Raw genomic sequence first — 14,044 nt, forward strand, 5'->3', positions numbered from 1 at the left:
CTTTACATATAATATACATATAATGTTTATTAAATGGCACAGGTGTCAGCTGTTCATTGTTATTGTGGGCAAGGAACATGCAATGGATTTCATTTCATTTGAAATCAAAGCCTATAGTAAACCATGACCAATTCCACCAGGATTGCTCGCTTGTGGAGAATGTCACACATGCCAGCGTATGACATTTGTGGATTATGTGTTTTGCATTTCCATTCCGTAACATGAGCTTGTTTGTCATATGTATGGCGCACCTAATTGATTAACATGCGTTTCCACGACAGTCCATATTAACAAGCGATACACGCCTTTATTAGCAATGCGCACAAAGTACACGCATTTGCGCGTTTGCGAGACATCAATTAGATTCACATATGGTCTCAGTAATTATCATTTCAGATAATTGCTATTAAAGAAAGACATCAATGTGAAATAGGAGGGAGAGTTGCCCTGAAGAATGGAAGAGCATAGTGGGGAATGGGAGAGGCACAGAGGGCTAGCAGCACAGGCAACTCAGGAAAACAACAGCTGTTTAGCTGGTGGCTAAAAAACAAGCTTGAACAACAACAACATTTGCTAAAGAAAATGTCTGGACTTAAAGATAAGTAATTGCCAGTCACGGAGACTTTGTGCATTGACTGCACTACATGCAGTATTTGTGCTTCCTTATTCCCCCCCCCCCCCCCTCTCTCTGATAAGCTCTATAGGCCTATTTGCCATTCTATCAAAAACTAACCCACTTGAGTGTACACGTGTGTTACCACTCTGAGAATGTATGATGTATGTCTTTATTAGACACTGGTAACTAATTGTTATTATATGGCTGGACTTGTTTTTCTGCAGCATTGTCCACAATAATCGTCCTCAATCTAACCAAAATCATTCATGTGGCTTTCCCCCACTAATGCTCACAAAAAATATCAAACACACACACACACACACACACACACACACACACACACACACACACACACACACACACACACACACACACACACACACACACACACACACACACACACACGCATGCCAGCACTCCCCGTTAAATACTTGCAACATCCAGCCCATTGTCCCACCACAGTGAACCGACCACAGACACTGCTCTGCCCTTGACATGTAGCATCCGAGCGGGCTGGATGGCTTAGTTAATTAAGCTTAATCTACCCCAGGAGACACATTGAAGTGCTGTAACAGTAGCCCACCGAGCTGTGCCCCCATCCCACCCCCTCTACCGCACACACAGCCTCTCCCCTCCACACCCCACCCTCCCAACAGACCCGTGTACCATGCCAACCACCATGGATGGAACAGCGGGGCGACAATGGACCTCATAGAATGACACGCATCTCATGATGTGGGAACAAGGAAAACTCACTGCAGTCATTAATGCCAGAAAATACGGAAGAGGATTAGGGCCGTTTGGGATTTTTGAGAATAAAGTCAGAACTCCCATCCGGTGGTTCCTATCCTAGTGGTGCCCCTTTTCCCACGACAGTAGGCCTACGAGCTCAACTCGCCTCGATTCGGCCCGCCTTTGTCTGCGTTTCCACCGCAGACATCGTTTCCATGTGGAGGGGGTGCGGTTTCAGACGGGGATTCCTTTTTCGGCACGACACCGGCATCATTAAATACTAGCATACTTGGTACATTTTATGTCTCACCTCCGTCGAGGTTCCATGACAGCTGATACGATACTTTTATGTGATGTAAACAGGCTGCTGGCCACTGATTTGCCAGAGAGTTACGCCGCTGGACGAGCGCGACGTCCGAGCCTGACAACCGAGCTGCATCCGAATACTCATACTTGACTGCTATATAGTATGCATTTTGTAGTACGCCACAAATATAGCGCGTCCGAATGCTCGGTACGCATTGTGTAGTACGGAAAACGTTTCCGAATGCGTACTACCGCCACAGTATACGACGGTAGGTCACTACGCTATCCCACAATGCAACCGGAGTCTGGTAACGAACGAAGAAGAGATGGCTGACCCGACACCACCAACAGCGGCTCCCGCAAATTTCGAAATATCGAAATGTAAGTACATTACATTCCATAACATTTTTAATTGAATAGCAACGATGACAAGACGGAAAACAGGTAACTTATCAAGGTAATTTTGCCGGCATCTGAGGGGAGATACGTCATCTCTAAACATCCGGTGGAGTTTTGGCGGTGTTCGGAAGCGTTCAGAGGCGTTCTACGCATAGCTGTAGACCGTACTACACTGTCATGTGTAGTACGGTCAAGTAGTAGACACTGAACAGAAATAGCATGTACTGAGTATTCGGAGGTGTTCTTGTGCCGAAAATGGAATCCCCGTATGAAATTGCAGACCCTCTCCGTGTTACAGTAGTGTTGATATCATATCGTCACAAGATGGGCAACTTATCACAGAAAGCGATATGTAAGATTTCTTCCACTGACGAATGAGGGGTCTATAGTTTCTATCACGTCAACCCGGTAATTGTTCATCAGGGACACTCTCCGCGCTCAGAGGAGTGTCCTGCCGGCTACGGTGGAGGACACCGTGCCTGGCGTCCACGGTCCACAGTTGAGGTCCGCTAAAGACACACCCATCCGCACGTATGGTCCAAAGAATGCGGACCTGTGCTTTGGAGGCCAGCGATTCAGGTGGGATTTTTTCACGGCCGACATCTCCTTTCCCCTCCTCGGCGCGGATTTCCTTTGTGCGCACAATCTGTTGGTAGGCGTCAAAAACGACCGCCTGGTGGACGCTCGGACGTTCTCCTAGTTTGCATGTGCCCGCGGTCGAGCGGCTTACGGCGGGCTCTCCAGCTCCCTCTCACAGGGGGACGAATATCAACGCCTGCTCAGGGAGTTCCCCGGCATAACCGAACCTACCTTTTCCGTGGTCACGGCGAAACATGGTGTAGAGCATCATATAGACACCAAGGGCCCACCCGTCTACACTAGGGCCCGACGACTTAACCCCGACAGGCTGAAGGTCGCTAGGTCGGAGTTCGCCAACATGGAGCGCCTGGGCATCATCCGCCGCTCAGACAGCCCCTGGGCCTCACCCCTCCACATCGTTCCCAAGCCAGGCGGCGGGTGGCGACCTTTTGGGGATTACCGCCGCCTGAACGACGCTACCACGCCCGACCGCTACCCAATCCCGCACATCCAGGACTTTTCAGCACACCTGGCAGGCAAGCGGGTGTTCTCGAAGGTGGACCTGGTGCGCGGTTACCACCAGGTGCCATCCCTCGAACATCGCCAAGACGGCGGTAGTGACACCTTTCGGGTTATTCGAGTTCCTGTGTATGCCGTTCGGACTCAAAAACGCAGCTCAGACATTCCAGCGGTTAATTGACTCGGCGCTCAGGGAGATGCCCTTCGTTTTCGTTTATTTGGACGACATCCTGGTCGCCAGCTCCTCCGAAAAGGAGCACCAGGGTCACCTACGCGACCTCTTCATGAGGCTCGACAAGCACGGACTAATCATCAACCCGGCGAAGTTCCCTTTTCGGGTTGTCCTCCATCCACTTCCTGGGGCATCTCATCAACAAAGATGGGGCCGCCCCTGTTCCGTCGAAGGTGGAGGCGATTTCTGCTTTCCCCCGCCCGCACACAGCTCGGGCGCTCCGAGAATTCCTGGGGATGGTGACGTTTTACCACCGGTTCATGCGCCAGGCGGCTCATGTCATGCGCCCGCTGTACGGGGCTCTCAAGGACAAGTCCCCTGGCCACGCCGTGGACCATGACAGAGGTGGAGACCCCCTGTCTGTTTATGTGTCTCGTGGAGAAGCATGCGCAGTTTTGCGCATGCGTGCTATGCGACCTGCCCACGTTGATCAGGTACTATTCTAGATGGAAACACGACGTGTCTGGAATCAAACCAAGTCGTGCCACGTCAAGTCGTGGCGAGTTGAGCTGGTACTGTCGTGGAAAAGTGGCATATGTCGCAAAGTGACTCACTCAGTGCGTTTACATGACCCTCAAGAAAATCGAATTATTGGATTACTCCAACTATGATTGGATTATTAAAGGTTGGGTATGGAATTCTCTTTTTTGCGCGTTTGCATCATCCTTAGTAAATCACCAGATGGAACACAAAATTACTTGAAATCCTTATCATAACCCACTTACAGCCACTGAGCTAGAAGTACTGACATGAAAATTAAACAAGTCAATCATCAGTGGAACGGGCAGGGCTCGAAAAACTCTAGCCAATGATTTCCAGAACCACCGGGTGGCATTGGACAGTAAGTACGTCAATCAAACGGTCGTACTGCACTCCCCTTCCCCCGCTCCCCGCGCGTGACCCCTTCGCGCACATACTCAAAGCTTGTGACCCAGAGCAAGCTTCTGTTTGTTGTTATCCTGCGGTAGCTACTGGAGCTAGCTAACTAGCTAATCCACATTTGGACCTAGCACTAGAAGACAACCCTAAACTCCAACCTAGCTAGCCTGGCTCGCTCTCGCGCATCTGTGTTCGTGCATGATTGCGCGTCGATGTACTTGGAATGGGTGGAGTCAGAGTCAGCGTTGAAGGAAAGGGGGTAGGACCATTCGAGTTGTGTGTTTTCAAAATCTGCCGGCGTTTCGCAAATCCCATTACCAACTTTTAAGATGCTGCTCGTGGCGCCACCCATGTGATTTGCCGCCCCCCACAAATATGCCGCCCCGGGCGGCTGCCCGGTTCGCCCGTGCCTAAAACCGCCACTGCCTATAAGAAGTGTATCATCGTCAACATGCATTCAGTACACGCTACGCTTCTGTTACGAGAGTAGCGTATGTGTGTGCGCGAGAATGGCAATGTGTGTGTGAATGACCTCAGCGAGTGAGTGGACGAGCGAGGAGAGCGAGCGGTTGCGCGAGTCAGTTTAGTGAATGAACGAGTCAGTTTGTTTCCGTGCAAACGTGTACTGTTAAGTTAGTCAAACTACGGATAAAGTACCCAGCCTGTCAATAATCGGTGGCCACTTCATTCGGACCTGTAAGCAGACCCACTGCCGGTCAAAGTGAAGGGTGTTACCTCCGAGAGAACATCGGCCCTGGAGGGAAGGTCTCTGCTGTGCTCCTCGACTACGGTCTGGGAGCCAAAGAAAGGTGGAAAGGTGTAACACTTCGATTTCACCGAAGGCTGAAATAAAAGTACATGCGTTTCTAAACATTGGTAATGAACGAGGTTGTAAAGTATAACTTCGGGCACATCTGTCAAAATAAATGTTTTTTTACGATCTTTATTCATTCATTGCGCCGCGGCCGAACTGACGGGGATATTCTCTGATATTATGAATCTTAAAGATTGCGTCAGGTTCTCCGACTCTCTGGTACTTCAGCAACTAGTAAAGACTCGTACTGAGGGTTATCTCAGCCATGGTGGAGAAGGAATTGGGGTAAAGGAACTTTGGCTTTGACACTCATGAAGTCCATATTGAAACGCGACATAGAGGAGAAAGGGATTGTTGCCGTATGCGGGACAGCTGTCAGTTCACTTCGGTTCCATTTCTCCGACGCTCCATTATTCCATCCTCTCGGCCGTATGCGGACTCCTCCCACTGCTCCGCTGCCGGAGGAGTCCGCATATGACCGAGAGGTCGGAACAGTGGAGCGTCAGAGAAATGACATGGACCCGAAGTGAACTGACAACTGTCTACTGAAAACATCTTTCTCGAATGCTGCAGCCGCCTGAGTTTGTTGTTGCTAGTGACGTAAAGAGGTCAACCGGTGGCTCTATTACCACTAGTTGAAATGGGCTCAGCGCCACCTATCGTAACGGGGTAAGAAATGATTGGCCAAAGAATGGATTTTCTCACCGCCATGGATACTCTGACAATTGCAGTTGTCCAATTGAGGAGCATGTAGTCGAACTATGGCCTTAATCGGATTAAGCTGTGCATGTAAACGTACTGACTGAACTTGGTCCCTTCCAGGTAGCCTGTAAGGAACTTCCCTTCTTTAGCCTGTGACATTTAGGCTGTGAGATTACAGTCAGAATTATGACTGTAATCTCAGAATTGTGACTTTAATCTCAGAATTCAGACTTTTCTGACGAGTTTTGACTTCAAACTCGAAGCTCAAAAATAAATGTACTTCCGTAAGAAAGTACCTAATTATTTCCTAAAAATGTAAGAAACTTAATGATAGTCCAATAAATGACTTAACCTGTGTGCAATGTTGGGGAGTAATGGAATACATGTACCGGCGTTATGTGTTCAGAATGCAAATTATAACTAACTGTATTCCGTTGCAGTTACAGTTTAAATTGTTGGTATTTAGACTACAGTTAGTCCTACATTGTTGAAATCAATGGATTCCATGACGATACTTCTACATGACGATACTACTTCTGTTTCATGAGTTTATTCGTGCTTTCGCACCAACAGCATTTAGTGCGCACTAAACAAGTTTGGCCCCTTGGTTCGGTACGTTTGCGTTGGTGTTAATGCAACCACCTCACTTTGATGCGAACCCAATCAGCCGGCCGAGACCTCCCTGGAGAGCTGGTCTCGGTTTGCTTCGAAACTAACCTTGGTACGGGGTTTGGACGTATCAGGCACCCGCTCAACCGCGTGCATTACGGGAATTATTGTTTGATTAGCGGTAACTCCAAGACTAGCAGCACATTGTCGGACCGTCGGGTGAAAATGAGTCGTGGCTCCACATGGAGTCAAGCGGAGACAGAATGTCTATTGGATATTTGGAAAGACACCCACATAAAACGTATGCTGGAAGACACACACAAAAATGCCAATGTATTTAACGCATTCAGCACCAGGATGAGGGAGAAGGAATTCAACTGGTCCAAAACTGTATGAAACAAATCATCACAACGAGTGCAGCCCGCTGGCCATCCATGATTATTTAATTTCACAGATGCTTTTTTGTCTTCTCATTCTCTCCCCCTCTGTCTCTCCCCCATCTCTCTCTCTTTTTTTATTTTAAGGTGATTTTATAGGCAACACTTATGCACTTAGCTCAGTGTTTTTATTTTTTTTGATGAAATAGCAAATATCTTTTGCATAAAAATACCCTTATAGTTGTTGTTCCTCTACAGCCAATTATATAATATAGTGCACTTTCAGGGAGACTTGGGCCTAACACAATCGTCCGGTTTGAACAGAAGAACACACCAGAATAGGCCTGTTTAGGTAGCAGGATTTGATGCCGCATTTCTACACTTATAAAATGCCATTCAATGTGGAAGTAATCCAAGTATTCAGAATACAATACTCAGATTGAGTGATGTAACGGAATACGTTACATATTAAATTTTTGGGCATGTATTCTGTATTCTGTAGCTGGATACATTTTAAAAGTATCCTTCCCAACACTGCCTGTGTGTCTGTTGCTTTATGGGAAGCAGTCAATGTATCTGTCTATCTTTCTGTGTGAACAACAACTCAACAATCTTGTTAGAAACGGAAGGGTGTCATCAAATGCAGGGATTATGCAATAAATCATATTCATAGATGAAGATTTTTTTGCATATCATTATATATGTGTATAGAACAATATACAAATATTATCTGTAAAAAAAGGGTTAGGTAAAATACCTAAGGTTAAAAAGTCACTTAAACTGTGCCTAATTAATTTAATGTATTACAGCTTTTCTCGATTGTATAAACACAAAAAATGGAACTATGCACACAATTCTGAAAATTATAAGCTCATGTATCAACTACAAGACTCCAGACTGCTAAACTCTAAGCACAATTCCACTTTTTTCACATTTTTGCTAAACTCTAAGGAAAAATCTCATAATTTAGCACCCTTGGTTCACATGGATCACACTGGCCTTCAAAACGCAACAACTAATTACCAATAAGTCTAACTCACTTCTCAACTGTTCAAACTTAACTGGCAAAACACTTCAATCATGTGTCAGAGCATGAAGAGGACTCGTGAGCTCTACTGTGTTGTAGATTTGATCCTTTGGCCTGATCAGGATTGGAGGTGGGATACATACTGATTTACAGATCTGCTAGATGTTAGATGTAGATGTAGATCTGTTTCACCTCATTAATATATTCTTATTTTTATTTTTTGTTGGCCTACGAAAAGCTTTTCATGCAGTCAGTTCAGCTGAGCATTTTACTGTATCACAGTAAAAAAATATATATTTGGTTTGTTACCTTTTTGTACTTGTACTTGTACACTGATTTCATCATTACATACCCCGAAAGACAGTCTAAACATTTTCTTACTTTAGCGTTTTTCATTTCACATATCGGTGCAATTACTGTACTGTAATTTACCAAAATAGGTAACATTGGTGCATTGTCAGAACAATGTTGCAGCATTAACTATAGGTGTACTGTCCTACTCTGGGAAGCTGGGATTATGAGTTTAGCCCATTGGAGCTCATTGGATAGACAAATATGCATTGTATTTTATTCTGATACGATTGTGTCAATGCAATATTTATCCGATATATTAACAGTATTGTATTACAATATGGCAACAGTCTTTATACTATATGTACCACCTAATTGCAACTTCAAAAAAGACCTAAATTCGAAACAATTTTATACATTGGAATATGTAACATGGCCTCATAAAGCCAAAACATATTTAAATAGTATTTTGATGGAAGTCTTTGGAATTGAATACAACAGTGTTTAATTGATGCTCTCTAAGATATATTCATTTGATAGCTGTGTTTACTGTTATGTGGATAAATTCAGTTTTGAGAAGAATTTGTGATGTTTTGACAAAATGATTAACTCTTCTCGGGATTGTGTTAAGGGTTTTGAGAAATTGAGCTATAGTTTCAGAAAACGTGTTTAAACGATTGAGAAAAACTGTGAACAATTTAGATTTCTTTCCAATGCAGCTTCTTTCTCGGTGGGGTGCTATGAGGTGCTTCAATATTGAATTAAAAAGAGCGCTGAGCTACACAGTGTGCTCGAGCTCCGCGTGTGGTGTGAAGTGCTCATTGATTAACATGAGGGCGATTTGAAAGTGGACGCGATTTTCGCTTGCACTAAGCATGTGCTTTGGAGTGTTTTGGCAGCTAAGCAGGAATACTCCACAACGTACGGGTGCCCACATAAGGCAGGCACAACCTATGGGAGATGGATCCATTTTCTCACACATAGTACCTCATATCTGAAAATACATCCGTGAATCTTAGTGTTATTTTGTGCTCTTATAAGGAAAAGTATGTTGAACTGGAACTAAAGTTGACTTGTGGTGATTGAGTATGGAAAAAAATGGGACTTAGTTTGCTGCTCGTATACTATACTATAGTATGCTTTGTTGTCATTTTTAACACTTTAATAATGGTTCTAGTACGTTTAAAAAGAACTTCAGAAAAAAAATGAACTACATCAGTGTATTTGAGTTTGTTTCTCCATAGGTGCCACCAAAGAACAAGAAACTGAGATCTTAAAAAACAATTTTGTATCACACAAAACATGCTGATGTACTGAATGCCATGGTTTACAGCGAGGTGAAAACAACACAAAGCAAAGTTTAAACTATTCAGACAAAATGTATTAGACAAAAATGGACCATAGAAAACATCAGAATCAAATATAGTTGTTTTTATGATTTTAATTAATGGAGAATATAGGATTTCTTATATTATTAAAACATCAATCAACAATCTTTGTATGTATACATTTGCAGGATAAGAATATTTACACAACGATGACCACATTGGCCATAAAAGAATGGCGTGCACACTCCATGTACAATATACCAGGCTTTCACACTCTGCATTCCCATTAAACATTACGATAATTAACTCTATCTCTATCTCTTTGTGTGCACCTTTTCACAACAAAAGACACTCTGTACATGTTTACGGTACTTCGGTGACATCATATAGATCATGGGATTGATACAACAATGAGAGAGAGACACTGTAAACGTGACATGATATGCAAATGTTTGCTTCAAAACCAACTTCTTGGAACTAGTTTTCATCAATATAGTGTGAGGAGCCCAGCAAACAAAGAAGGCTACAGATATACATAATGCGAGGGATGCAGTCCTGAGCTTCTTTCTGGTTGAAGCCCTCACCGTGGTCCAGAGAATTGCCGAATAGCAGAACACAATGACGGCAAACAAGCAGATTGAGAGCAGAGAAAAAAAGGCGTGAATTTGGTGAGAAAAGCACAGAAAAGCTTCATCCTCTAGCTTCACTACCATCGAATAGAAGGGGCAAGGGACAACCACAGCCAGGCTGACCATCCAGGCCATGGTACAGGCTCCGATGGCACACCTTCGTCTCTTCACTGGGACGATGCACCCATTCTGGATGACAACAGTGCTGAACTGATCCACTGATATGGCGGTCAATAGTATGATACTTGAGGTCATCCCACAGTAATATAAACTTACAACAAGCTTACAGACTAATTCACTACAGCACCAACCGTGGATCAGCCCAGTGGCCGCGAACGGCAGGGCGATTGTTAAGGCTACATCCGAGCAGGCAAGGTGGAGGAAATACATGTCGGTGACATTCTTCACGTTCATGTTGCAGTAAAGAGCATGGAAGAGGATCGTATTTCCTATGATACTGAGGATGAAAATGCCATAGATCATTGCTCCAAACACTATTTTACATCCATCAGGAACGGTGTGCAAATCTGTCTCGTTTTGGATGCCGGTAAAATAATAGCTCACAAGAAGATTGGGGTCCATTGTTGTTTCTATAGAATACAAACGAAAATTGGGTAGAATTAAGCACAACAAAAGATAAATATATGGTTTGATTTCCAATGTTAAGTATTTTGCAAATCATCAATGACTATTAACTCAATAACTATGTTCAAACATGTAATCTTCATTCTATGAAAAATATTTAAACCCAAATCCAACACTAACTGTATATAAATAACAGGTACATCATAATAATCCATGAAATGAGTACTTACCCTCCATGTCTTTGTTGGCTAATGGCTTCCTGGCAAGCAGGCAATCTCTCTCTCTCCCTCTGTTAACCATAACCCACATTAAAAACAACACATCCACATCCATTTTTATCTGTCATCATTTCAATTTCTCTGAAACAGAAAGGTGAAATAAAAAAAAACCCGATATTATGCAATAAGTAATATTCAAAGAAGATGATAAACAGCCACATCACTGTGTAGCGTCATTAGTTGAAGTAAACAATTTCCCTTTTAATGGTATTAAGCTATAGGTCAACTTCAAGATTTAGAAATACAACGCAACACATTTTAGACAACTAATATACAGGTACGTCTATGTGTGAACTCTCCCCATGCAGGTCTAAACAGTTGGCTGCTTTCACAATCTTCCTTTTTTAGGCCTTAAAGGTATAATAGACCTGTAGGTATGGCAACAGCACACATCAGTAGAAATATGAAGATACATAATAATAATGATTAAAATGAGATTACGGTTGCCCTGATGATTCTCAGCCCTGATACGTCTCGTTGCGTTGTTGTTTCGCTGTAAGGTGTCTAAAAGACCATCAGAGAGGCTGACCATCCAGTCCACCGTACAAACTCCAATGGCACACCTTCGCCCCCTCACTGGGCTGATGGGAACCTCGTAGAAGACAACATTGGCCCTTATTCTCCTTCAACTGCTGAGTGCCCCTAGCTCTGGAACCTGTGTCCCTTATATTGGCAGGGGAACGAGGGGGAATGCGCTCCTCTGGTTATCCAGCCCCGAGTGCACACAATTAAAGAATATAGGACCCACTTTCGAAGAGGCCACCTATGTTTGAGCCATCTGAGCGTCCCCCGCCCACATCTCTCCCCACCCCCCGCCCCTCCCTTGGCGCACAGCCCGGCCGTGTCCTCAGCCTGACTACCCATAGCGACCCAGCTCGGTGGGGTTAGGCATGCTCTCCGGCAGGGGGACACACGCTACCGCATGGCCCTTGGACATCCGCCCACCTAAGAGACAGATCTCTCTACAGGTCACTCCGTGCCCATCCTCTCTAAAAAACGGTTCTATGGTTGTAACGTTTCTGGACAACTTTGGTGCATTTCGGTCCTTTTTAGCTACTTTGCTTGGAACACGTTTCTTCCAAACTTTCCCAAAACAGTCCTTATTAACCAACAAACCAAATCATACAGTGATCCTGTCTCCCCTGGTCCTGGTAATTTGAAGAGAGAAAAAGGAGAACTTTGGCATAAGGCCACTGTGGGCTGGAAGAACACTCGTTAGTATCTGAGTGTTTTGCCTATGAACACTGTTAGGTTAGTGTATGGAAAAGGAGTGAACGTAGAATTATTGGCAATAAGCGATTGTTCCCATAGATTCAAACACTCGCCACTGACACCGATTTTGTCACATTAATAGTAATGCAAATGCAATGGTTTTGATCAGTTGAAAATTGGCAATGCAATCTAATAGTCAATGAATTGGCTTTAAACTCAAATAAACCACAACAAAACAGCTTTTCCAAGGTTTTTACAATTCCAAGGTTTTGAGGAAACAACACCAAGCCAACATGAAATGCAAAAGATGATTTTTAAAACACCAATAAACATCTTTGTACAACTATATTAACAGAGTATAAGCTTGCAGATTCATATTAACACATTTATATAAGATATTTAGAATGATCTCATTTTATGTCCATTACCCCCGATGACAACAATATATCAGAGTTAATGAATAAAAAGCCAAATCTCACAATCATTTTAAGCTTGAACTAAACTAAAAGTCAAGTACAAGCCTTACAAAATACAATGCAAAATCACATTGATCACACAGAAAATGCAGATATTCATAAGCAACCATTGCCTTGGAGACTGCTCTTTGCAGAGTACATTATATTGAGAACTCATCGCCGCTAGTCACGGAGGTGATGGTAAGCCGGCTGTGTCTACTGCGGAGACTGTTTGTCTGCTTACCCCAACCTCTCAGCATTCTCTTCATGTGGTTCTTATACTTAACCCCAACAAACACATAGAACACGGGATTGAGGCAACAGTGCGAATAAGCGAACATCCGGCTGATGTAAAATGCATAGCCCAATCTTTTGTAGTCTTCGCAATCCTTACTCTCTCTTACAGATCGTAGAAATATGAGAACATTGTATGGTGCCCAGCCCACAAAGAAAACCATAACAAGAGTGGAGATTAGCTTGAGAGTCCTGTGCCTCCTTCTCTGTGCACGGGAGTGCATTAGTCTGCATAGGATCTGAGCATAACAAAAGCAGAAGATCACCACAGTCACTAAGAACATTATGTTTTGCTGGTAGATGCCAAAGTCCTTCCAGTATGCATCCGCATACTCGCACATGTTTTCATTCACACTGGTAAATAACAAGGCCGGCAAGGCGGCCAAGAAGCCCAGGGTCCAGATGAACACAGAGGCCAGGACACCGACGTAACCCCTGGAGGTCACGAGGTCCGACAGAGGCCTCATGACGGACACGTAGCGATGAACAGTCATCAAGATGAGGAGGATACCACTGCTGTAGAAGCCCACATAGAAAATAAAAGAAACTATTTTGCAAGCCGTCTCCCCTAGATTCCAACCATACATGTGGTAGTAGGCCCAGAAGGGTAAACCAACGGTGAAAATCAGATCTGACACGGCCAGGTTCAGGATCAATGCATTAATGAGAGAGCGGAGATTTTCATATTTAGCCAAAAGGACCATCACTAATATGTTGCCGAGGATACTGACTATCACCACAGCAGAGAATAATACTGGAACTAAGACCAGTCTAAATTGAACGGTTTCCAGATCGCATACTTCATCCTCCATCGAGTCATTGCTGTAATCATAATCATCATATGTGTAATTAAGTCTTTCATCTGGACTTCGTTGTTCGGCGTCCATTTTCCCTCCAGGGAGTCTATGTTAAAAACAGCAAAATTAAAAAAAAAATTAGAAACCTTCCTAATATCTGTGGAATATATCTAGAAAACTACAGAATTATGGTTACATTTATAATATATCATACCTCAGTTTGTTATCCTTTACTTCCCCTGAATAAATTAACAGCAAATGAGGAAGATTCTTTGACAACACATATGCACATCAGGTAGCGCTGCAATGGAGTGTTTGACAATTTTGTTGGATGACCATGGGAACTGAGATTAGAAAGGTGAACTGAGATAGTTACTTGTAATT

At 43.8% G+C, this 14,044-nt stretch overlaps 2 protein-coding genes across 3 annotated transcripts; both read right to left on the minus strand.

The window, feature by feature from the left end:
• Positions 1–9,554: 9,554 nt before the first annotated feature.
• Positions 9,555–11,659, minus strand: LOC130387465 (C-C chemokine receptor type 8-like). 2 transcript variants are annotated; one of them, XM_056596561.1, is made up of 2 exons: positions 10,855–11,659; positions 9,555–10,629 (listed from the first exon to the last, which is right to left on the minus strand). In XM_056596561.1, exons 1-2 carry the CDS (start codon positions 10,955–10,957, stop codon positions 9,725–9,727), a joined length of 1,008 nt encoding a protein of 335 aa, XP_056452536.1. In that variant the 5' UTR covers positions 10,958–11,659; the 3' UTR covers positions 9,555–9,724. The 2 variants fall into 2 exon arrangements, with proteins under 2 accessions (XP_056452536.1, XP_056452537.1); XM_056596562.1 differs by having other exon boundaries at positions 9,555–11,659.
• A 111-nt stretch (positions 11,660–11,770) lies between these two features.
• On the minus strand, positions 11,771–13,961 carry LOC130387464 (chemokine XC receptor 1-like). The gene is made up of 2 exons (XM_056596560.1): positions 13,875–13,961; positions 11,771–13,766 (listed from the first exon to the last, which is right to left on the minus strand). Exon 2 carries the CDS (start codon positions 13,748–13,750, stop codon positions 12,731–12,733), a length of 1,020 nt encoding a protein of 339 aa, XP_056452535.1. The 5' UTR covers positions 13,751–13,766; positions 13,875–13,961; the 3' UTR covers positions 11,771–12,730.
• Between the last annotated feature and the right edge of the window lie 83 nt (positions 13,962–14,044).

This window comes from Gadus chalcogrammus, chromosome 8 (genome assembly GCF_026213295.1).
Source record: "Gadus chalcogrammus isolate NIFS_2021 chromosome 8, NIFS_Gcha_1.0, whole genome shotgun sequence".
Classification (NCBI taxonomy): domain Eukaryota; kingdom Metazoa; phylum Chordata; class Actinopteri; order Gadiformes; family Gadidae; genus Gadus; species Gadus chalcogrammus.